Source organism: Ailuropoda melanoleuca, chromosome 10 (assembly GCF_002007445.2).
Source record: "Ailuropoda melanoleuca isolate Jingjing chromosome 10, ASM200744v2, whole genome shotgun sequence".
In the NCBI taxonomy this organism is placed as follows: Eukaryota; Metazoa; Chordata; class Mammalia; order Carnivora; family Ursidae; genus Ailuropoda; species Ailuropoda melanoleuca.
Genome location: NC_048227.1, coordinates 4,310,579 through 4,336,155, shown reverse-complemented (window position 1 = coordinate 4,336,155; position 25,577 = coordinate 4,310,579). Strand labels below are relative to the sequence as shown.

At 51.2% G+C, this 25,577-nt stretch overlaps 1 protein-coding gene across 1 annotated transcript in view; it reads right to left on the bottom strand.

Moving 5' to 3' along the window:
- The window catches only part of DAGLB (diacylglycerol lipase beta), a 28,756-nt gene extending 7,968 nt beyond the window's left edge, over positions 1 to 20,788 (bottom strand). Inside the window, exons 1-11 of the mRNA XM_011221338.3 lie at positions 20,600 to 20,788; positions 18,570 to 18,721; positions 13,251 to 13,422; positions 12,061 to 12,319; positions 10,164 to 10,286; positions 9,341 to 9,468; positions 8,353 to 8,479; positions 7,939 to 8,022; positions 5,742 to 5,819; positions 2,296 to 2,376; positions 2,072 to 2,199 (exon numbers count right to left, since the gene is read on the bottom strand). Of these exons, the coding sequence (XP_011219640.2) occupies positions 2,072 to 2,199; positions 2,296 to 2,376; positions 5,742 to 5,819; positions 7,939 to 8,022; positions 8,353 to 8,479; positions 9,341 to 9,468; positions 10,164 to 10,286; positions 12,061 to 12,319; positions 13,251 to 13,422; positions 18,570 to 18,721; positions 20,600 to 20,694 (1,427 nt within the window). The 5' untranslated portion in view covers positions 20,695 to 20,788. The remainder of the gene's footprint in view (positions 1 to 2,071; positions 2,200 to 2,295; positions 2,377 to 5,741; positions 5,820 to 7,938; positions 8,023 to 8,352; positions 8,480 to 9,340; positions 9,469 to 10,163; positions 10,287 to 12,060; positions 12,320 to 13,250; positions 13,423 to 18,569; positions 18,722 to 20,599) is intronic.
- Positions 20,789 to 25,577: the final 4,789 nt, after the last annotated feature.

The following is a 25,577-nucleotide window of genomic DNA, read 5'->3' as shown; positions in this document are numbered from 1 at the left end:
ATTTTAAAAAAAAGAACTTAAAGAACCTCTAAAATTAAAAGGTATACCAATATTTATATACAAATACAACTGACATATAATGTAAATACCCATCAGCAGACTAAATAAAAATGGCATAACCAGATGATAGAATACTAAGCAGCCCTATAAAAAACAATATTTAACAATATAATGTATATAGAATATTATATGTTAATTTGTAAAACACACACAGCTGGAAGTAAACAAACAGTTACAATGGTGAATTCTGGGTAGAAGATCTCTGATCTTTCTACTTTTTGTATTTTCCAAAATTTCTATGATGGATATGAATTTCTTTTTTTTAGTTGTAGCACAAACTTATAATCAGGGCAAAAGATTACATAGGATTAAGTATGTTGGGTTGGAGGGGCGCCTGGGTGGCACAGCAGTTAAGCGTCTGCCTTCGGCTCAGGGCATGATCCTGGCGTTATGGGATCAAGCCCCACATCAGGCTTCCGCTGTGAGCCTGCTTCTTCCTCTCCCACTCCCCCTGCTTGTGTTCCCTCTCTCGCTGGCTGTCTCTATCTCTGTTGAATAAATAAATAAAATCTTTAAAAATAAAAAAAGATAAGTCACGGCGGATTGAAGACCTGCATATTAAGACCTGAAACCAGAAAACTCCTAGAAGAAAACAGGCAATAAGCTCCTTGACAGGGTCCTGGTGGTGATTTTTTGGATTTGACAACAAAAGCAAAGGCGACAAAAGCAAAAATAACCAAGAGGGACTGCATCCAACTGAAAGGCTTCTGCACAGCAAAGGGACCCCCCAACAAAACAAATGGGAGGGGACAGGTGCCAATCCTCTCTGTGACAAGGGGCTGATATCCAAAATATATAAAGAATTCACACAACCCAACAGCAAAAAAAAAAAACCAGTAAGATTAAAAAATGGGCAGAGGCTCGGAATAGACATTTTCCCCAGAAAGACCGGCACACGACCCACAGGGACGCGAAGGGTGTGCGACATCACGACTTGGCAGGAAATGCAAATCAAAGCCACAGGGAGAGCTCACCTCACACCTGTTAGAATGGCTGGTATCAAAAACACACATAAGCCCCCAAACCAAGAAGTGTCACGTGGGGGCGAGGCTGTGGAGGACGGGGGGCCCGGGCACTGCTGGGCGGAGTGTAAGTTGGCGCAGCCACTGGGGGAACAGTACCGAGGTTCCTCAAAACGTGAGTAGAACCACCGCGTCATCCAGCAATTCCACTCTGGGGTACGGGTCCGAAGGGGACGGAAACACGGACTTTAAGAGACGTCTGCGCCCCCGGGGTCACTGAAGCGCCATCTGCAACAGCCGAGACGTGGACGCCACGACGTGCGTGTCCGTCCGCACGTGACCGCATCACACGGCGCTACGCGCGCACACAGTGGCCGTCAAACCAGGAAAACAGCAGAGCCGAAGGAGCTCCCACATCTGCAACCTCACGGAGGGACCTGGGGCACGCCGCGCGCGCAGTCAGACACACTGTACGATCTCACGTGAACTCTAAAACCCCCAAACCAAGCTCACAGATCCCGGGAACGCGGGTTGGCGGCTGCAGAGGTGCGGCCTGTGGGGCAGGTGAAGGGACCCAAGGGCACACACTCCCAGTTCCGTAAGTCACGGGCACCGAGGGGACGAACGGAACGCACAGCCCGGCCGCTGCAGCTCACGGGCTGTGCCGCGCGTCTGAAAGTTGCTGAGGGTAAATCTTCAAGGTTCCTCCCACAAGAAAATAAATTCTGTAAGTAGGTGAAATGATAGAAGTTCTCTTCTTGACTTCTTGTAATCACTTCACAATATACACAAATACCACACCGTTACCTTGTGCACCTGATACTAACGCAACGTCAACGGCATCTCCGCTAACGGAACAATCTCAGCGCGGCCCCGGCCAGGGAGGCGGCGCTCGGCTCAGCCAGACCGACTAGTGCTGGAGACAAAGCGGCTCNCCAGGCAGACACGAGTCTCCGCGACGCTCCGTTTGTCCAGGACTCGCGCGAGGGGATGGAATTCCCTTCCCAGTCCCGCCCCCGGCCCCGGCCCCGGCCCCGCCCAGCACGTACCTGAGCAGCCCGCGGGGCGGGGAGAAGGCATAGCAGCGCACCAGAGGGTACGAGCTCCTGAGCATGATGGCCAGCAGCGCTGCGGCGCCCGCCCCCAGGCTGTGGCCCACCACCACCAGCCGGTACTCCTGCAGGACAGCACGGAAGGCGGATGGTTAGGGGGAGAAAATGACAAAGGCAAGCGGATAGATGACAATGAAAGAAAAGAAAAATGAAAGTCTCACGGGAGCAATGCTGAATGCTTGGCTTAAAATCCCATCGTTGACGAGGCGCCGGTAAACGTATCTGGCGGCTTGAGAAATCCCCTAAAAGCGCAGACAAGAGAAGGTCATGTTGGTCAGGGGACGAGACAGGTTCCATCACATGACAGGACTACGCCGTGCAGCTTCTGTGTCTCCCCAAAGCCGAGCTGCGCATCTGGGGGTCGGCAATCGCAGCTCCTGCGCCCCGCCGTGTCCCCGGTCCCTGGCGCAGGGCTGGGCGTGGAGCCGGTGCTCTGTGACTGTTTCCGGGGACGAAGGAACGGGTGACATCCGCAACACCATTCCACGCCCACGGATCTTGCTATGGCTTTTCTGTAGCTACACGGTATTTTGCTGTATGCGCTGACTACAGTTTACTTCCGCCAAGTCCCGATGGCTGGTCCGATTTAGATTATAAATGACTGGGGGCGCCTGGGTGGCACAGCGGTCAAGCGTCTGCCTTCGGCTCAGGGTGTGATCCCGGCGTTATGGGATCGAGCCCCACATCAGGCTCCTCCGCTATGAGCCTGCTTCTTCCTCTCCCACTCCCCCTGCTTGTGTTCCCTCTCTCACTGGCTGTCTCTATCTCTGTCAAATAAATAAATAAAATCTTAAAAAAAAATTATAAATGACTGATCTTTTAACCTGATTTTAAAACATAAAGTTCTGAATTGGTGATAACTGATTAAGCATCCAGTTTCTGCAGAGGCAAAACTAAGACCACTGGAAGCTGAGTTCTAGGGAGATTAGGTTTTAGTTTAATTTCAAAAAATAAATGAAACGTAAAACCCAACAAATAGAGCCCTAAGAAACAGGCTTCCTGAAAATGAAGCCGTCTCCACGGAGGAGAGCACCCCGTGGACGAGACCAGCCAGGCCTGTCTTCTCTACCAGCACCAAGTGGGAGAAATGCTGTGCTGAGATGGGAGACTCGGGACTGCCTCGAAAGCTCCTGCAAATTCCCGAGTCGGTCCTGACGAGTACTGTGGGAGAAGGCTGGCCCTGGCCGCCTACACGAGAAGCTAAGAGGAGATCTGAAGGGTTTAACGTCTGCGAGGAGCACCTGCTGCGGGATCACCACGCTTCCCCAGCCTCCCCTGCGGCCGGCAGTGCAGTCACCTCCCACCCACCTCAGGGACGTACCACATGTCCAGTTCGGGACAGGTGGAGCCCAAGGTGACCTGGACACAATGGCCAAGGCTGGAGGCCCTGGCCTGCATCACACACGTGAAAGGCCAAGACTACATTCAGCCGCACAGCTTTGAACTCTGACCACCCTCACGGGTATCAGAGACAGAGGACAACACGCTCATGCCCTCAGGCTGACACGGCTGCCTTCCTGGCCCAGGAGGAGCTACTCCGGCGGGAACCAGCTGGAGGCCTGGCCCCGAGCGCACCTTGTAGATGCACAAAGCCAGGACCTGCGGGCAGATTCTAAGAACAAAGCTGCAGCCCAGCCCGCGGGATCCTGACACATTTGTGTGGTTGGCTAACTGATGTGCGTCTGTAAGAAAGCATAACATCTCAGGGGGCGCCTGGGCGGCTCAGTCAGTTAAGCGTCTGCCTTCCGCTCAGGTCATGATCCCAGGGTCCTGGGATGGAGCCCCACGCTGGGCTCCCTGCTCAGTGGGGATCTGCTTCTCCCTGTCCCTCTGCCTGCTCCTCCCCTTGCTTGTGCTGTCAAATAAATAAATAAAACCTTAAAAATAAAATAAAAATTTTAAAAAGAAAATATAACATTTCTTTTTTTTTCTTCACACGTCCCCAGTAGTTACACTGGATTCTTCCGTGACTTGAAGCCCAAAAAGACGGTTAAGGGTTAAATGGGAAAATTCACGTTTCTAGGACTGTCCCGCTTCTAACTGGTCGTGGAACGAAAGCCTGCAGTCTGGCTCCAGTGTGGCTCCGTACTGAAAACCGTCCGGGCGGGACACTGTGACTCCATCAGCTACAATCCGACTCTGACACATATTTTTATAAAGATTAAGCATTTTACTTAGAAAATGGTTACCACAGAAGTAATACAGGTTTTGGTTAAAAAACACACAGTGTATAAAAGCAGCACAGGCCCAACGGCCTCACCCCGACATCCCTCTCCCCGGAAGGAGCTGCTGTAACCGCTGGGACCGAATCATTTCCTCAAATGTGCAAACACGCTGCTCTGCAACCTGCTTCGTCACCCGGGAAATGTGAGCCCAAACCACAGCTAGATACCGCCTCGCACCCCCCAGGACGGCTGCAGAATCAGAAACCAGAAAGTCGGCGTCAAGGAGCACGTGGGGACGAGGGCCTGGCCACTCGCTGGTGGGACATGAGATGGCATAGCGATGCCACAGCACAGCTCGGTGGTTCCCCAAATCGTTAAACGCGGCCAATGCCACCAGACAGAGCAACCCCACTTCTGGGTAGGATCCCTAAAGCACTGGAAGGAGGGACTCGAACAGCTGTCCGTACGTCCCTCCTCACAGCAACAGTACTGACAGCGGCCGCCACCTGGGCGTGACCCCCATGTCCATCGGCGGACGAAGGGCTCGCGCCAAGGTGGTCTAAGCACACAGGGGGGCGACCGTCAGCCAGCACGGGAAGGGGCCTCAGCCACGTGCTCCCAACTGGATCGACCTCGGAGACACCAGGCTCAGTGAAAGGCCAGATAACTGCCTGACTCCACTTCTGTGAGGTCCCTAGAACAAGCACGCGGGGGGGCACTAGCATGGAGGTGGCCGGGGGCGGCGAGGAGCTGTCGCTTAATGGATGCGGCCTTTGTGTTAGGGATGATGAGAAGGTTCTGAGTGTAGACTGTGGTAACGGCTACACAGCCTCCTGCAGGTCTCTGCCGCCCGAATCGTATGCGATTAAACATGTTACATGATTAAAACCCTTTCACAAAACAGCTGCTCCAGGCAGGCCCTTTCTGTCCCGGGAGGAGGGGCCGCCGCAGCCCGCACCGCCGCCCAGTAAGAGCGAAAGGAGAACCCGTGTGTTGTGACATCGGCTGAGGGAAGTGCTGGGGGCGCCTGCCGCTCCGGGGAGGGGGCGGGAGTGTGGGGCGGGAGGTGGGGGGGCTCCCGAGGGGGCGGCCTTGCTGCAGCCCCTGGCACCATACTGAGCCGAAGCTTCTCTTCCCCACGACAATACATGACTTCCATCGAGGGGAGAAGAGCGTTCAACGGGGCTTCAAAGGCCAACCAACACTTATTCCAGTAACTGCTCGGCCTCTGGCAATTCCCTTGATGGCTCTGAACCTGAGCCTTCCTCTTAAAACACAAAAGCAACCCCGTGAGGTTGTTGTGAGAATTTCTATGAAAAGAATGAAAGGCACTTACTTTGCACAGCGCTTGGCACAGGGTAGCTACCTGCCGTATGGTTAGCATTCCCGGGAGAGAGTCAGAGTTACGAAACATTCCTGAACACACACCCCAGGGCTTGTACCTTGTGTGCCGAACAGTCTTGCACCCCACACTCTAAGTTGAGGGTCTCATTCTCCGCTGACAGGTCCGTGAGGATGTCCTACAAAGAGTGCATTGGGAAGAGGCCGTTGGGGCGAGCTGTGTGCAAAGGCTGGGGGGCAGGTCCTCTGAAGGACTGTGGAGCTATGGTCTCCTGGGTCAGACAGCTGAGGACTAAACCTGACACCTGACCTTGGCAGGGAAACCCAGGCGGCCAGGAAGCTCGTGAGGGACCCACGGCAGGGAAGGGGGTGTGGGATGCGGCTAAGACACACACGTTCAGCCTCCCCTCACTGCAGACCTCTACTAAGTACCCACGAAGCACAGAACCCTGTACCTGGGTTTTGAACAAAGCATGGTTTCTGTCCTCGAGGGGTATCAATGGCTCACTGAAACCTAAGGGGAGGGTAAGAAACGCATGGGGGGGGGTGTGCTGCAGGGCAGGAGTGGGGGTGGGCTTCCTGGAGGAGGTGGCACCTGAGCCAAAGACTAAAGGGAAAACTTGCTTTCAGGAAACAGAGAGGTGGGCAACCACACCTAAGGGGCCAGCAGGACCCAAGGCAGAGTGTCTAAGCACAGGAAGCAGACAGAGGGCCAGGCACATGGGTGCTCAGAGGGGCTGTAGGTAGAGCCTGGGAGGCGGGTGTGTCCCCAGGACCCAGTGGAGCCAAGCTGCTGGGGATGGGACTCCATAGCTATACCCTACAAAGCTCAAGGGGACTCTGGTGCCCTGGAGAACCACTGGCAGACTGAGCTTGGGGTGGAACTGGAAAGGCAGGCTGGAGTCAGGTCACAAAGCACCAACACAGCTGCGCTAAGACACATGAATTTTCTCTTTAAAAGTAATGGGGGGGCGCCTGGGTGGCTAAGTCGTTAAGTGTCTGCGTTTGGCTCAGGTCATGACCCGGGGTACTGGGATCAAGCCCCGCATCAGGCTCCCTGCTCAGCCGGGTTAAGCCTGCTTCTCCCTCTGCCCCTCCCCTGGCTTGTGTTAACTCTCTCGCTCTCTCTCAAATAAATAAATTTTAAAAATCTTAAAAAAAAAAAAAAGTAATGGGGTGAGGTGCCTGTGTGGCTCAGTCAGTTAAGCATCCAACTCTTGATTTCGGCTCAGGTCAGGATCTCAGGACCATGGAGATGGACCCATGCTGGGCTCCATGGTGGGGGTGGAGCCTGCTAAAGATTCTCTCTTCTCTCCCTGTGCCCCTCCCTCCACTCACACACTCTGTCTCAAAAATAAAATCTTAAAAAAAAAAAAAAGTAATGGGGGGGCCAGGAAGGTTTCTAAGAAGCAGTGGTAACATGTGACCCATGTTCTAGAAAGAGTTCTCTGTGGATGGTATGAGGAATGACTGGAAAGATAAGAGACCAGAGACAAGGACCATGGTAGGAACCTGCTTCCCAGGCCCAGGAAGGGGGATGGGGCCACAGTGAGGGCCGTGGGGCCACAAATGGAGAGACAGCCAGAGAGACCCAAACAGGAAGCCAGGAGAGAAAGTGAGAACAACTCCACGGTTCCTTCAGGGGCCAGCTGGGGGGTGCTGCAGAATTACTAGAAATGGGGGCTGGAGGTGGTGAGGCATCTGCTTTCCTCGGTGCCCGGGCAGAGCCCTGGGCAGGTGCAGAGTCCCAGCCGACACCCCGAGCGGCAGGCCCTGCCCTGGAGGGGGACGAAGGCTCACACTGTGGCGTCTCACTACACCTCCTGGGTCAGCAGGGAAGTGAGGACCAGGAAAATGAGCCTGAGGAATGGCCAAGAACAGACCAGAGAGCATGACACGGAAAGAGCAGCCACCGCCCAGAATCTGCAGGGGGCAGAGAAGGCAGGGGCGTGGGCAGGCCAGGAGAGGGCTTGCTGCTAGGGGGACAGAGACGCATGGCAGGCCCCGCGAGTCAGGCGGCCACCTCTGGAGCAAGTCCTCCAGCGGGGATCCCAACGCCCTGCTGGTCTATTTCTGACGCTTCTCAGTGAAAAGGAAATGACTCCGTCCATTTTTCCAAAGGCAGCACCTCACAGCCCCGGGTCTGCTTCTGACGGTCTACGTGGTGTTTCCTGCTACGCCTGCTGCTTTAACTGACCAGCGCTCTAGCCTCAGTTCCGCCGAAGGCGGGTCTCCTGGCACCGCAGCTGGCTGTCCGCCCCACCCCTTGTCCCGGGCCTCGCGCACCAGGCTCCTTACCTGCAGAGACATGGTTCCTCTCACGGCTACCACGACGGATTCTTTCCTGTGATCCAGAGCCACTAAAAAGGGGAGCTCGTAGACCTGGAGGCGAGGGAAAGCAGCATGAGTTCTCGACCGAGAGCGCGCGGCCACGGGGCTGAGATGGGCCGCGCGGCGTCTCTACCGGTTGGGCCGTGGTGCTGTCCCTCCATGAGGAGGCGCTGCACAGGCACCCAAGATGGTATCTCTACGAAGGCTTCCGGCTCCATCTCGTGTTAAGCCCATGTGGGCTTCAGGGGGCCCAGGAGCCCCCCGAAACGGTATGCAAATCGTGTGTGCGTGTATGTGTTCTGGGGAGGTCATTTATAACTTCTGTCACAGTCTCGAAGGACCCCGGGACCCAGAGAAGCGATGAGGCGCTGCCGTACCGACCTTGTCGTGAAAGCTTATGTGAATGAAGTCCCTGTACTGCAGGCCCGTCGTGTGCAGGATGGAGCCAAAGTGACAGTGCAGCTGCTCGCCACCGACCAGGTCGTAGTCCATCGTCCCGCTCCTACAGCTGAACACACAGGCAAGCACGTCGGCCCCGCTGCCCCAGCAAGCACGAGGACCAGAGCTCACAACATCCAGCACCGTCTCTGGCTCCCGTACAAGGGCCTTTACGATTTCTGGCATACCTCTTACTAGAGATCTGACTTCTGGAGTCACGTTAATGTTTTACATAGTCAAAAAATAAATGATATTTAGAACGGGAGAGACTCTTAAATCTCCAGGAGTGGGACAAATTGGCATCTTGTCTGCAGATATGATGGACTGAAAAGGGCGCGACGTTCCTCCCAGGGAATTCCTGCCAAAAATGTGTAACTCAACTCTAATCCGTAGGAAACCATCAATACGAACTGAGGGCCATTCACAATACCTAGACTATCAGGCAATGAATGTCAGCATCATGCAAGACAGAAAATTCCAGACAGACGGCCAAGTGCAATGCGTAAGCCTGACGTGGAGGAAACCTTGCTCTAAAGGCGACTACTGGGAAAATGTGACTACAAAAGCTGAGCGAGCTACTGCCGCACGCTGGCGATGCTGGCGCAGAAGCAGAAGCCGTCCTGTACTATGCAAAAGAAGGTCCGGGATCCTAGGAGGCACGGGCCAGAGCGGCTGGAGATAAGGGGTGCGCTCTCTGCCACTGGAGGTTCAGCAGGAAGTGACACTGACACAGCACAGGCGACCACACTGTGTCCCAACTGGTGGCTCCAGACAAAGGCTCGATGGGTGTTCTCGGCACTGCTCTCGCAGTTTTGCAATATTTCCAAACAGAATGTTTTTGGAAAGGGGAAACGGGATTATTTTTAGAAACTAAGGTGTGGCACCGTAGGAGTGACACGCGCTGGGCGGGTGGGGCCCGGCGGCCACCTACCAGTCCCCGCCGATCTTGCAGAGCCCGGTGAAGGGGTTCCGGTAGATGTAGAGGGGCCACCCGTAGGCCGCTGCTGCAAACTGCATGTAATGCTGACAATTGGCTAACTCGGCGTCCAGATCAGCTTCCTGGAAGAAAAGACAGACAGCTCATTGTTTCAGGGAACCCACTACGGACGAGATCACCTCAAGATGATATGCCTGACCTCCGACTACTCCTGCCGTCCCTTTCTTTCCTCACTGAAGAGACCTTTCAGCGGACTTCAACATGGAAAACTGGTCCTTAAACACAGAAACAGACCCTTCATTTTATAGGACTGCAGCATGCATGGGGGAAATGAACAGCAAAGTCCCTACTGACTTTTGTGGCCCACGCCACACGCCAGGCCGTGCCGCAACGGAGCCGGAAGGCCCTGGCACCTGCGTCACACAGAGAGAGAGCCATCCATACGCATGCAACCTTCTCTTTCAGAAGCAGGAACGCCTGTGGCAGGAAAACTCCTCTAGCAAAACCCAACGGTTTCTGCTCCCTCGGCCCAGAGAAGAGAGCAAACACACTGAGGGGGAATCAGGCCCATCCCAGAAAGGAGGTTTGCTGTGTTGACGTCAACAGCCTATTTCCTAAAAGAGAATGCTTTAAAAATACAATGGAGAGTGAAGCGGCCAGGAATGGGCTCCCTCCGCCCAGCGAACCACAACCAACAGAAACCACACACCACATTCCAGCCACCTGTCCTGAGATCGGTGCTGGCCAGTTTGTTTTTTGAAGATGTATAAATAGGAGTAAATGTCAGAACTTTACAAATCAACAGAAAGGGGCTTACCTGGGGGGCCCCCGGGGAATGGCTGATCACCTCGCCCAGCTCCTGGCTGTTTCTGATACTGTCCTGTTGCTGATGGAGAAGGGTGAGGCCCGCCGCAATGTCACTGGGCACCAGATCTGTGTCCTGGACGAAAACAGTGGCTTGTCGTAGAACTCAGCAGGGACGGCCCACAACTTCCTTAAAATCCAGTTTTATACAGGTCACACGCACACCCACAGTTACATGTAAAGAGGTCCTTAAAAGTATTTGCCTTTCACGACTCCGTCCCTATGTGAGCTGGACAACGTTTACTATCCTGCCCTCAGACAAACCCACCGCAGAACACGGACATGTTGCCGAGCTATATTTTTAAATTTCGCTTCAAGGAACTTAACTGACTTCACATCTTTTATAGAGTTGGGAGAAAATGGATAAGTTCACCATCCTTGAACTAATGGCCAATTTTAGCCCAAATTTAAGACTGTTGCTCAAAATGCCAGGGTTTTGTTCAAAGAGTCCCTGGTAGAGATTTAAGAGACTGAACTCATGCTCACTGGCTACAGCAAGCCTCCCAAAGAACCTCAAACTAGGAAAGCAACAGAGGGAGTCCCCGTGCCCGCCCTGCCCCTGCTCCTTCAGGCGGGATCGGGAGCAGGCGGGAATCCTCGGTGGCTCGCAGGCACTTCCGGTCACAGGGAAGGACGAGGCACTGGCCCCTCGGCCCCTGAGCCGTCAGTTCTTCCAAGGTCTTAAGACCAGACGGAAGCACTCCCTGAAGGTTAGTCTGGGGAGAGACACTTCTCCAGTCCCTCCCCGGAGGCTGCGGCGGCGGCCTGGTGCCAGCCCACGGGCCGGCTCTGGGCCCTGCAGATGCAGACGCCACAGAGAGGCCAGGAGGGACTGGCAGTCGTGCAGGACGTCATGAGAACTCCTCTCCCTCACCTGCTCTCAGTACTGAACACAACAGCTGACCATAGAACATTACAGGAAAACAGTGGGTGTGAAAGAAAAACAAGTATTTCCAAATCACTTAAGAAACTGCTCTAGAACGAAGACGACTTCCTGCACTGTAATAACATATTCAAACTCTCCCTCAAAGGTAGAATAATCTACCATTTCAGGGGCGCCTGGGTGGCACAGCGGTTAAGCATCTGCCTTCAGCTCAGGGCATGATCGAGCCCCACATCAGGCTCTTCTGCTATGAGCCTGCTTCTCCCTCTCCCACTCCCCCTGCTTGTGTTCCCTCTCTCGCTGGCTGTCTCTATCTCTGTGGAATAAATAAATAAAATCTTAAAAAAAAAAAAAAAAAGAATCTACCATTTCTATCATGCTATGAAGGAGCAACCAAGGGCTGACACCCTGGATGCATGACACCGCTCACACCTGGCGCCTGCTGAGGGCCAGCGGCACGGAGGACAGACGGTTCAGACAACGGACAAATCATCCCCAAGATACGCAGGCTCCATTATGTAGCTCCTTAAAAATGAACTAACAGGGACGCCTGGGTGGCTCAGCCATTAAGCGTCTGCCTTCAGCTCAGGTCATGATCCCAGGGTCCTGGGATCGAGCCCTGCATCAGGCTCCCTGCTCAGCGGAAAGCCTGCTTCTCCCTCCCCCACTCCCCTGCTTGTGTTCCCTCTCTCGCTGCCTCTCTGTCAAATAAATAAATAAAAATCTTAAAAAAAAAAAAATAAATAAACTAACAATCCTGACAGCGTAACAAACAGGTGGCAACAGCAGGACTCACCCACCAGAGAGACGCCCCCTGCCCCCCCCGGGACCCGCCACACTCCAGACCACACATGTGCAAGAGCTCCCTGATATGGACAGGGGATCAGCTCCCGACACAGAGTAGTCATCTCAACACGAGAGACATTTACTTTGGAGACAGAGACAAGAGCAGACCCCTTGAGCTTACTGAAAAGTAGGTTGAGAAAAGCTCTGCCGTACTCGAAAAAGCAACTCGAGTATGGTCGTCCTTCCCAACACAGCAGCACAGGAACTTGATTCTGGTTTCCCACACGCTGGTAGCTGCCGTCTTGAGGCCGTGAAGAAGCTGGCTCGACTCACGACTATCCAGGTGGTTGGGGCCAGCGGACGGATACGGAGCCATTTTCCCCCCAAGGGGGTCAAAGACGATGATGATGGTGACCACAGTGGAGACGATGATAATCCAGCTGCAAAACAGAAAGAGAAGGCGTGATGACCCCGGGTCCCATATCCAGACGCAGGAGCCACGGTGCCCTCCTCAGGGCTCAGTTTTTGCATCTGTACAGCTGTGGCTTGAGTGACCCAGGAAGATGCGGATCTCCCAGAACCAGGTTGAGGTGAGCAACTTGTTTCTTCTAGAAATTTCTTTTTGAGCCTGTGGCTGACCCAGGCCCCACGAAAATCAGAGCCTTAGAAGTGAAGACCACAAAAGAAAAAAGGAGGTGCCTGGTAGGGCTGCAGCCTGGGCATGGAAATAGCTGGAACCTGCTCTCCATGGTCCAGTGGCCAAGACCCAGGTCCTTACTCCTCAGTGCCTCGGGGTTCTGCTCGGTAAAACTGAAAGAACTTCGCCACATTGTGGGATACTCTGGTGGGTCTTTCACTCATACGTGTAAGTATTTCGAGACTGTCCACAATGGGCCACACACTGTGTTCACGAACGTGACCCCACGGGAAGACGCGCCTCTGCGGAAGGACTCTGCTGCCCCTGTGTTCCTAAGACTGTGAGCCTGGAAACCGCGAAAACCCGACCCCGTGCGTTAGTCCCTGTCGCAATTCCTGACACAGCATTTCTGCTCAACCTGCCTTAAGTTTTTGCCCTTGATTTGGTCTTTGGGTTTTCTTCCTTCTTATAACAGAAGGGATGGAATGCAGAAGAATGAGAACCAGCAAGAAAGACAATGACATCAATAAACGTGTTCACGGGAGATGAATTATTTCTTATATATAAATGCACGTCTCTCAATCTTTATGGTTTACTCAAAAAGGGCCAATTTCTAACAATGTTAGGAAGCCCGCATGACGTTGGGCTATCTACAGTGACTCAGAAAGATCTGTTTCCTTACATCTCAAATGCATCTGAGACAAGAAACTGAAAGAGAAGACGGAAGACCTCACCTGATGATGACGGTGGCAATGATGCCATTCACCACCGTCTTGTCACACTGAACGTCGTCTGCTATCCAGGCGGCCCCCAGAGAAGCCCAGACCATCTCTGGCAGAAAGAGCACCAGGCGTAGGTAAAGCAGCTTGGACATAGATTTCCGTGGTCCAGGATTACAGATGGTTCCTGAAACACAGAAAATATTCAAACCAGGCAGCTGGCTTCCTCAGAGACTTCGTTCCCACAGACATAGAGCACGCAGACATCTGTTGGTACCACAGGTGCTCTGGTGGTTTCTCCTCGTGATTGGAAATCGATGCCCCATGGTGAGAGCAAGTGAACACGTGAGGAGTGGAAACAGGACAAAAAGCCTCAGATTCATTTCCTAGACTTCTTAGGGTTTCAAGGTACTTCAGAGTTCTAACTGGGATGACCATATAATCACTGCCCAAACCAGGACACTTCTGAGAGAGGAAGGAGGTGCTATTAATTACGCTGGGACAACCGGCACATAACAGAGCTGTCCGGGGCCAACAGAGATAACCAGTCACCTGAGTTCTAGAAAATAATTCCACCATCTGCTCAAGACCTATGGCATCCAAGCACCATCTGAAGCACTTTACACCCATTATTCTGTAATCCTCACAACTCTGAAGATAGTCACCATCCCATTTTACAAATGAGGAAACTGAGGCTAAGAGAGCTTAGTAACTACTTTCTAAAACATAACCCAGGGGTTGCCTGGGTGGTAGGGTTGATTAAGCCTCCGACTCTTGACTTCAGCTCAGGTCATGACTTCAGGGTCGTGAGATCAAGTCCTGTGTCCGTCCAGCTCTGTGTTCAGGGGGGAGTCTGCCTGAGATTCTCTCCCTCCCTTTCTCTCTCTGCCCCTCCCCCCTGCACTCTCTCTCTCAAATAAATAAGATATTAACAACCCCCCCCATTCCAGGTCTGCATGGTCCCGGCTCTCCGTCTCACCAGCATCAGCAGTCTTGGGAAGCGAACAATTCTCACGCGCGAGAACACTTGAAGAAACCTACCATGCAACCTTTTTACCGTGTGTCTTAAACAAACCCGAGTATCCACAGGGGTCTGTGTGCTTTAATTCCTGATGTAAAACATCAACTCTCTCCCTCTGGAAAAAAGTTGTGATAAATACTAATTGAAGCAACATAAAAATGCCACATGATTAAAACAAAAACAGTGAAAAAAGAACCAAAACCCGAAACAGTGAGTGAAGACAATCTAAGACGTAAAGAATGATTTGGTGAGGAAAGAGCTTTTATGTTCCCAAAATCATCTTCCGTGAGAATGGATTACGTAGAGTCGTGTTTTAAAAATGTCACGGCGCTATCCGGCCTCCTGTCTGGCACGAAGACAAAACACGAGGTCCCTGAAACCACACGCTCTCTCCGAGGGACGAAAAGCGCAGGCGGAAGCACATGCGGCTAACAGCGCATCACCCCCGAGACGGGATGCCCTCCCTGGGCTGGCGCCGCGAGCACCCGACAGCACCCGGGCCCGACGCTCCGGGAATGAACTAAAGTCCTAAATACGGAAGCAGAAAACGGAGTTCTAAGATTCCAGAAAGAATCTGAAAAAAAACTCCTCTATCAAGTCACACCCGCCGATGAGAACATTGTTATTTACTGAGGTAAGAGATCTTCCTCTCAGGTCAGAGGGGCCGGCGAGGACCTGGCTGCTGCGGGGGGCACGGAGACGCGTGGGCCCCATAACGGACGAGCACAACTTCCGCCCTGAATGCCGTGTTCTCAGCACAGCCTGGGTCTTCATCTGGCTGAGCCGTTTATGCAAAGACCACAAAAGGCAGGCCTGCGTCACAGAATCTTTGGCTCGACGCCTCTACACAGCGCAGCAACCTTCTCCAGTGTGAGGGGAGCAACGAGCCCCCGATACACGTACAGAGGCGACACGAGGAAACGTCCCAGGATCAGGAGCACACGCAGCGAACGGCACACGCTGCAGGCTGAGTGTGTCCTGCCATGAAAACGTGGTGGTCATGCGGCTGGACCTTCCTGACTTAAACCTCCTCCATGGTAGAAACAGTAGGATTTCACCAGGGAAACTAGAAACTGCCATGGTACCAAGATTCTCCCAACTCTGCTGCACCGACGACCAAGAAAGAGAGCAGAGGTACATACACAAGCATCAGTCTCCGGGACAAAGATGACCGAACCCCACTGGCCCCAAATGCACCCTCTGCAGCTTGTGTCTCTTTTAGACAGTAACACCAGGCCAAAGCTACACAAACACGGCCTTTCAGCACAAGTGACAGCTTCATTACTGAGCTGCCTTACGGAACAAAAGGGGCAAAGAAGTTACCCGTGTAGCAAGAATGTAACGAACAAGGGCGCCTGGGTGGCTCAGTCAGTTAAGCATCCGACTCTTGATTTCGGCTCAGATCATGATCTCAGGGTTGGCATTTAAACTAACATGACTTATAAAACGTTGTTTTTAGTTCAGCTGTGGGATCTCTAGCCACAAGTAACAAAAGCTTAAAAACAGGAAGGACCCGGGACCTGCCCCGACGTCAGGGACTGGAAGTGCAGAGCCGGGACAGGCGTCACGGCTCTCTGGCCTCTCACGGCTCTGTCCTCCTCTGTCAGCTCACCCTGGCTGTGAGTGCAGATACAGCAGGACTTCTGCAGCCCATCCCTCCACAGAATCACTCACAATGAAAACAGTATATTGTTTCTGGATCTTTCCTAGAGGAGCAAGGAAAGACTCCCCAGAACTTTCCAGAAAACTCCTGAATTTCACTGGCTCAAACTGGGTCACACGACCTTCCGGAACCAATCACTGACAAATGAGGGTCATTCCTGAGCTGGGTGGAGCCCTGGCTTCTCTGACACACTTACTTCATATGTGAGGGATGGGGGACATCCCAAATAAAACCGGGTTCTGTCTGGAAGAGGCTGCTAGATGGGCAACCCACCCACAACACAAACCACTGGCACACAACGCCTACCACACACACCGGCTGATGCCTTCTGAGCCCGGACCCGGAGTGTGAGGTGGAGCAGGCCTCAGACAAGTGCTTCGGAGGAGCCTCCAAACCTGACGCCACCAAAAATATCTAAACAAAAGCATTTAAGGAAAAAAAGCTTACATCCCTGCTTCAGATCTGAACCCACTCTTACAGCAGCGCACTCGTCTCCTAATCAGAACAGGACAATAAATGAGACGATGCCACAGCTGAAGTGAACACCAACCTAAACACTTCTTCCTTCACAAATTCAGACTTGATGAAAAAGCCCCATAGTGCTGGGCACCAGGCTGGCTCAGTCCGTCAAGCATGTGACTTGGTTTCCGTTCAGGTCATGATCTCAGGGTCATGAGATCAACCCCTGCATCGGGCTCTGTGCTCAGTGCGGAGTCTCCTTGAGATTCTTTCTCCCGTTGCAACCCCCACACACTCTCTCTAAACACCACCACAACACCAAAGCCACAACTCCACTGTGCTAACCCCACATGGCGGGGACGGACACGGACCACAACACTGGGACCTTCCTTGCTCTAGACATCCCTGCACGCACTCACGTTTTCAGGGGCGGGCTAAAATGCACAGAGCTCTCTTCTCCACAGATTTCTCTGTAAGTGGGCACACGCCACACCTCTTGGTCATCCAAAATCCTGCGGTCTTTCTCATGAAACACTTGGCCACTAGTGTTTCTCTATCAGTCCCCATGAGCTACTCCCACCTTTTAAGTTTCAGTTGGTCATTCCAAACCGTCAAGAGCATGGTTCTGCCGCCCAGGGTATCAGCTATTCCCTCCCAGCGCTTTCACCATCCTCTGGAGTGTGTGAGTCTGCCTCCCACAGCCCCACTCAAGCAATGATGAAATGTGCTGGAGGGCAGCATGCCATTCAGCCCTGCCTCTGACTGCGGAGTTTTTAGTTACTAATGTACCACGATGCTCGGCTCCTCCTATGAACCTGAACACTCAAACAGGGAAGGCTCCCAATGTTTTCCGCAAAGTGACCGCAGAAAACTGTAACATGGAGAAAAACATTAAGAATAGATGGAACTGTTACAATTCATTAATAAAAAAGGACAAATAACCCAACTAAAAACGGGGCAAAGGATCTGAGCAGACACGTCCCCAAAGACGATACACGAATGGCCAGTAAGCACAGGAAAGGATGCTTATCAAGGCAGCGCAAATCACAACCACAGTGAGATCCACCGGGACGGCTAGGATCAGAAAGTCAGAGGTAAGTGCTGCTGAGGACGTGGAGAAACTGAAATTCTTTATAAACTAAAAGAAAACGGGTAGCTGCTTGGAAACCAGTCTGGCAGTTCCCCGGAAGGTTAAGCACGGGGATACCACATGATCCAGCCATTCCACGCCCAGGCACACATCCAAGAGAAATCAAAACCTCTGTCTTTCCAAAAACACGTATGTGAACATTCATGATTAGTAACAGCCCAAAAGTGTTAATAACCCAAATGTCCACAGACTGACAAATGGATAAGTAAAATGTGGCAAACCATTCAATGTAATTTTTTAAAAAGATTTTTTTATTTATTTGAGAGAGAAAGAGACCGTGCACACCAGCAGGCTTGGGGGAGGAGGGCAGAGGGAGAAGCAGACTCCCCACTAGGCAGGGAGCCTGATGTGGGGCTCAATCCCAGAACCCCGGGATCATGACCTGAGCCAAAGGCAGACGCTTAACCGACTGAGCCAATATTGCTCAGCCATAGGAAAAACGAAGAGCTGATCCACACTACAAGGTCAATGAACCTTGAAAACGTCATGCTAAGTTTCAGAGGCCAGACCAACCGGCCACATAGTGGATGACTCCACCTGTCCAATCCCAGCGAGCAGATGTACAGGTGAAGTAGATCAGCAGACGGCGAGGGCTGAGGAAACGGGAAAGTGAGGAGTGACTGCTATTAGGTATAGGATTTCTTTTTGGGGTGATGAAAAAGTACTAAAATTGTGGTGATGGCCACACAGTCTGTGAACACACTAAAAATCATGGACTTGTACACTTTAAATGCGTGAACTGGGGCGCCTGGGTGGCACAGCGGTTAAGCATCTGCCTTCGGCTCAGGGCGTGATCCCGGCGTTGTGGGATCGAGCCCCACATCAGGCTCCTCCGCTATGAGCCTGCTTCTTCCTCTCCCACTCCCCCTGCTTGTGTTCCCTCTCTCGCTGGCTGTCTCTATCTCTGTCGAATAAATAAATAAAATCTTAAAAAATAAATAAATAAATAAATAAATGCGTGAACTGTATGGTACATGAATTATATCTCAATAAAGCAATTAAAAAAAGAACAAGTACCAAATAGAAAAGGCTACCCTTTACCTTTCATGCTGACACACACGATGGCAGACACTGTACATATAATAACTGCCAGGAGAACAAGAAGAACGATCAAGTAACTGCTGAGCAGGGCGCCGCCTGCACAGTCCAGCTTCCCTCTGTGCATGAGGTACAAAGTCAAAATGCCAATCCACCTGCCAAGAGATAGGGAGGGTCAGAAATGGAAACCAAGGAACTACATCATAAAACATTACAGAAAGAAGGAAATGGAGTTAATATATATATTTTTTTAATTTTTAATTAGGGGCGCCTGGGTGGCTCAGTTGGTTAATCGTCTGCCTTCAGCTCAGGTCATGATCCCAGCGTCCTGGGATCGAGCCCCGAGTCAGGCTCTCTGATCGGTGGGAAGCCTGCTTCTCCCTCTTCCTCTGCCCCTCTCTCCGCTCATGTTCTCTCTCTCTCTCTAGAATAAATAAATAAAAACCTTAAAAAATTTTTTTAATTAAAAATTTTTTAAAAGGAGTTAACATTTCCCAAAGCAAGGCGAAGTTTGTTTTGGAATATAATTATCTTCCATAAAAGATCTACTAAAAAAAAATAATAAAAGATCTACTAAGTCGGGGCGCCTAGGTGGCGCAGTCGTTAAGCGTCTGCCTTCTGCTCAGGGCGTGATCCAGGCGTTTTGGGATCGAGCCCCACATCAGGCTCCTCCGCTATGAGCCTGCTTCTTCCTCTCCCACTCCCCCTGCTTGTGTTCCCTCTCTGGCTGGCTGTCTCTATCTCTGTCAAATAAATAAATAAAATCTTAAAAAAAAAAAAAAGATCTACTAAGTCAATTAAAGAGCATAACCTTTTTTTAAGAAGCGAGTTTTATACTTTCTGTGCTTACACGACTGTTCCTAATTCGATGTCTGCTCTAATACCTAAGAGTCATTTAATGTCATAAGCAGGCAACCATAATGTGGGCTGATGAAAAACAGCAGCCCTATCATGACTCAGAAATATGCAAGTGTAAACCAACAAAATACATGCTTGCTAAAATATTAACAAGACAATCTTTACTTCTGGAGATTAACAAGAAATTGACAAACACACATTGTCTTCTGCTGTGTGTAATGCAAAAACCAGGAGGTGGTAATCACGTTATGCCACGATGTTCCACAGTGAAAACTGATAAACTTGAAAGGCCACGTACTGCAGACATATATTTTGTAATTCAGTGCAGAACAAGTAAAGACAGCACCAAACACCGCAAATTAACAGTGACCGGTCACTGGAGGTATTTCAGCAAAGGGCAGAGCACCGCTGGAAGAACACTGTATTACGGATTCAAGCCCAGGTGTGGAACTGGGACTAGGGAACATTTTATGCTTTTGTCAGTTTTGTGATATTAGGACTCTGGGTCTGGAAATAATAATGGGAAATGATCTCAGAGAGACCTGGCTCTGAAAACTATGAAACTACTGAGGAGCGGCTTCCAGTATTTCACGTATTTCAAGAGTGCTGTATTATTTATTCCCTGCTCAGCCCCTCTGGGAGCAGACTTGAGGCGCCCAATTCCACTTCCCATCGGTTGCACACACTGTGCCGAGCCTGGCTGCTCCTCAAGGAATTCAGCCACAACCGGCTCCAGAACAACAGGCAGGCTACTATTTCCCGTCCTGTCCTTTGGTTGACACTGGATGCCCTGCGTTTCCATGCCGAGCGCCGTAATGATGCAAGTGGCTGCACCTGGCTCCAGGAAGCAGATCCCGAAGGCCACGGCCTTTGGTCGGCAACCACATCCCGGAGGCTCCCGGGGCCAGGCTTCGGCGCCGCACACGACGGGGCGCACCTGGAGGACCCCGGGCCCGGCCTCCCCGCTCCGGCCTCAGTGTGCCCTCCGAGAAATGGGGAGAGAGGCTGCACGCACGTCCTCGGAGGCCCCGCGCGGCGGACAGCCCCTGCCAAGGGGACGTGGGCACCGCGACCGCGCGCTCAAACCCAGCGACACAGTCACTCCCCCGGGCCGCTCGAACCCGCTCCCTCCGCGCCCTGGCCGGCCTTCCGCCCGCACAGCCCGCAGCCCTTACCACACCACTCGCAGGGACAGCTCGAAGAACCCCGGGAAGACCAGGTCGTCGCTGGCGATTGCCCAGCGCCGACCGAAAAGCACCATCCCGGGCATGGCGGAGGCCCCGCTGCCCGAGCGCGCTGGCGGCTACTCGGAGCCCCGCGCCCTCCGGGATCCAACCCCAAACCGACTGCGACTCGGCGCAGGCGCGCGCGAGGGTCGGGCCCGGCGCAGGCGCACTGAGCCCCACGAAGCAGCTGGCCCTCCGCGCCTGCGCCGAGGCGCTGACCCGGAAGGCGCTGGTTGGCCTGGTCGGTGTTTCCCACGTGTGAGACGTCAGTTCTGATAATATTCGCGTTTTGTAGTTAAGGACTCTTCGGGGCCCGGAGGAATGAGCACCCCCAGAGATCCACGGGTGTTAACGGCGGATCTGAGGCTCCTTCCTGGTCAGTGCCTCCAAACATGTGACGAAGTTCACTCTCGCTGCTCCCCGCGTTCCGGAGTGCCGCGTTAGGACGCCTTTCGAGTTCAGGGTCTGAGATCACCCGGCAGCTTGGGGCCGGGGCGTAGGGAAGAGCGTGGTCCTCAGAGCCTAGGGCACTGAACACTTAGCACCTCCACTCTGCCCCCTTCGTCTCGTGCCTACCCGTGTCTCCCCGCTGCGCTCCCCCGTTCTGCCCTTCTTCCCCCCGGCCCCGCCCCCCAATGCATTTCCCCTGTAGCAGCCGAGGCGACTTTGTTGAACCGTCAGAGCAGGTCCGTCCTCCGCTTAGGATCTTGCAAGGCTGCATTTTGTGCGTGAGATTGATTCCAATCTCCTCCCCCACCCCAACCCCGAAAGGCTTTTCCCTGGCAGTCACACAGCACAAGTCTGTCAATGCGAGTTTCTCTGGCTTCCTGGGTTTGGGTTACCATTCTCTCCACCCCACTGCCTGCGGCCCCCCGCGCCCCCCCCCCCCCCCCNACCCCATACATCAAGCTCATTCTTGCCCCAGGACTTTTACATTCTGTTTCGTCCGCCAGGAACGCTCCTCCCCAGTTATTTCCCTGTCTCTGTCTCAGATCATTCAGGCCTCAGCTCAAGTGCCCTGGTTTCAAAGAGGCCTTCCCTGGGCACCTTATGTAAACAGCACACACACCTGTTTCCATTCCCTCGCTCTGCTTCAGTTTTCCTCCTGATACTTAATCACTCCCTGACATTGTACCACGTTTATTACCTCTCTCCTCCCACGTCTCTCTTATTTTGAAACAATTTACCTTGTCCGTCTTGTTCACTGCTATGCACATAATAGAGCAAATTACAGGCACTTACTAAATACTTGATGAACGAATAAACAAACTCATTGAATGTCAAGGTTTTCTAAGTCTGAAGTTCCTTCAGGGATCTGTCACAGGGCAGGATTTCAGAGTTAAAAATAATATTGAAATGATATTGATGGTTGTGGAAATCATACGTGGAATTGTAGATGGGGAAGTTACAAAGTTTCTATAGAAAAGAGAACCATTCGTTATAAAATAAATATTCATTGGGTACTTGGTGTGGCCAGAAGTGACTTAATCAGAGGCATCAGGGAAGACTTCCTGAAGAAGATAATAAAACGAGATCTGGAGGAAAAATAGGAATTCAGTGGAAGAGAGTGATTCAGAAGCTAGAGAGCTGTGCCTATGATCTGAATATTCTCAAATGTAATAGTTCCCTTTTGAAAATGGGATTTGTAAGGCTTAGTAATAAGATAATTCTTCTGTATAAGCTTTTTTGTTAGGAAAGATAAAGAAGATACTGATGACTTAATGTTAGGAACAAAAACTATGATTTCGAAGAGGTAAATTAAAAAGAAAATGTGTTTTGTATAGTTGTTGGGTTTTTTTAGATTTATTTATGGGGGGGGTGGGAAGAGGCAGGGGGAGAAGGAGAGAGAGAATCCAAGGAGACTGCTCTGAGTAGAGAGCCCCACAGGGGGCTCAATTTCAGAAGCCTGAGATCACAACCAAGAGTCAGGCACTTAACTGACTGAGCCGCCCAGGCACCCCTGTATTTGGTATAGTTCTAATCTCTACAAGTATATTTTGCCATTTCCTTGTAACATTATTCCATTGGTTGAATTAGCGCTATTTTAAAACATTATTCCATCATGTGGGTATCTCATACAAAGCATATTAATTCCCTTATTCTAGATAAGTTTTTCATTTGTCTGCTATTAAAAATAGCTTTTTTAATAAAAATAGATCTTTTGGGGAGCCTGGTTGGCTCAGTCTGTTAAGCGTCTGTCTTCAGCTCAGGTCATGATCCCGGGGTCCTGGGATCCAGCCCATGTCAGGCTCCTTGCTCAGCGGGGAGTCTGCTTCTCTCTCTCCCTCAGTTCCTCCCCACTGCTCACGCTCTCTCTCTTTCTCAAATAAATAAATAAAACCTTTGAATAAATAAAAATTTAAAAATAGATCTTTTTTTTTTTTTAAGATTTTTTATTTATTTATTAGACAGAGATAGAGACAGCCAGCGAGAGAGGGAACACAAGCAGGGGGAGTGGGAGAGGAAGAAGCAGGCTCACAGCTGAGGAGCCTGACGTGGGGCTCGATCCCACAACGCCGGGATCACGCCCTGAGCCAAAGGCAGACGCTTAACCGCTGTGCCACCCAGGCGCCCCTAAAAATAGATCTTTTAAGAATATTTATCTTTAACAATAACTACAGTTGATCCTTGAACGTTGTGGGCCTTAGGGGTGCCGACCCCATACCACTGAAAATCCAAGTATAACTTTTGACTTCCCCAAAATTTAACCAATAGCTTACTGTTGACTGGAAGCCTTACCAATAACAGTTGATTAACACATATTTTGTATGTCATATGTAGTATATACTGTATTTTTTAAGATTTTATTTATTTGAGAGAGAGCAAGCACAAGGAGGGGGTAGGGGCTGAGGGACAGGGAGAAGCAGTCTCCCGGCTGAGCTGGGAGCCCCACATGGGGCTCGATCCCAGGACCCCTGGGATCATGACCTGAGCCAAAGGCAGACACTTAACCGACTGAGCACCCAGGCGCCCCTACGTACCATATTCTTATAATAAGGTAAGCTGGAGAAAAGAATATTATTAAGAAAATCATAAGGAAGAGAAAATACATTTACAGTTCTGTATTGTATTTATGGAAAATAATCTGCCTAGAAGTGGCCCCAGGCAGCTCAAACCCATGTTGTTCAGGGTCAACTGTATTTCCTACTTCCAAAATGAAATATCCAAGTCAAAGCACAGCTCTTGAAAAGGTAGATGGGCCATCATGACTTTTTTTTTAAATGATGAAAATTTTCAGATACAGAGAAGATACCTGACACCTAAGGATCCCACCATCCAGCTGTAACAAGAGATAATGACACCCTGCCACGGTTGCTCCATCTTGAATTTTGGAGGAAAAAAAATCTTTGGTATCTTTCTCTGCTGGTTCTTTCAGGTTAATTTCACTATGTATTTGCAAAGTACACTAGGTATTCTTCAGAGGCTTTCTTGGCTTTTTCATTTTACCTTCATATTAACTTGGAGAAACTGTAATCTTTACTCTTTTATTTTTCCAAATCAATCGGTTCATTTCCTCCCCTATTTCTCCCTTTGGGACTTAATTTTCTTTGGTTTGAGAAAATGCCTGTGTCCTGAGTAAAGTTAATATCCTCGTATTTAATCTTTTCAGGTGCGGGCGGGGCATTGTTAGCCAGGTGATCTTTCAAGAAATTGGATAGTTGTTTCTCTAAGCCCTTCTTTACAGCCCCAGGATCTTCAGTTCTCAGAATTCGAAGTAAACAAGTGCCTTTTTTTGTTTCAGGGCGCACCAGTTTCCCTATTACCCAATCATTTATTGTCTTAGATCTCTTATTAGAGGAATAAATACATTCCGTATTTCCATTCTGTTTTGGTAACAGAGTCAAATGTAGTGTAGCACTTGCCTAGAGACTCTCACCTTTCCAGTGCCCAAGGGGAAATTAGTGGTAGAGACCTGGAGCATCTTAGTATTACACAAATATCCCTGTCATTGTTTAAAACATTAGTGCTGTATTATGCTGCACTTGCTTTTAAATTGCAGGGATAAGAAGGAATGGTTTCTGAACTCGAGCCCACAGCACCCACACAAGACTCCACGGACAAAGGCTAGCTCAGAGGGGTGAAGGAGTGCTGCCTGTACTGAGCAGAGCGAGGGTTCCTTGCTAATTCCACATTCAGTCACTAGAGGGCGAAGCACACAGGAAAAACCCCACCTGGAGCCCCAGTCCCATCAGCCTCAGTAGAATTCACTCAGGGGCTTGGGGAAGGTACCAGGCAGTCTCTACAGATGCACTGCTCTCCCAAGGGCAAAACTGACCAATAGCATCAAGCAGGCGACAGGAACTCCTGCCAGAAGTGGTTTCCAGCCAGCTTTCGAGTCAGCTGTCACAAACTAAGCACAGAGGGAGGGAAAAAGGGGTCACACCGGTGCTGAGCACTTCGTGTGTGTGCATCAAGCTCGAATCTGAGCTTCACTAACATGGGCTCATTCACGCCTCACAAAACTGTGGCGGGAGTCTCTGCAGGTAACTGAGGGAGATGGAGACTCACGTTAAATCCAGGGCACGGAGCTAGAGTGTGAGTAGTGACCCCAAAGCTTGTGCTTTCCTTACTCAGGGTTCCCACCAACCACTCATGACTCCTATTGAAACAAAATCTTTGCTTGGCCTCTCCAAGAAGTCGTCCAACCTAGTGGCATCTTTGGAAAGGCTGGGCTGGATCTGCTTCCACGGCCTTCCACCTGCAGCCTTTTCTTCCCCCCTCACCTATTTCTCTGCTTACTCCTCTCTTCACCAGCCTGCAAGGAAGCAGGAAACATTATTCTGACACTGTGATTTTACTGGATGGGGAATGGATTGGTGTCTGTAAGCAGCCAACAGCCCACTTAGTAGGCAAATTTGTTAACTTTATTTCTCTTCATGCTTTCATTAAAGAAAAATTCACACGAATAAAACAGCTGGATAAAAAA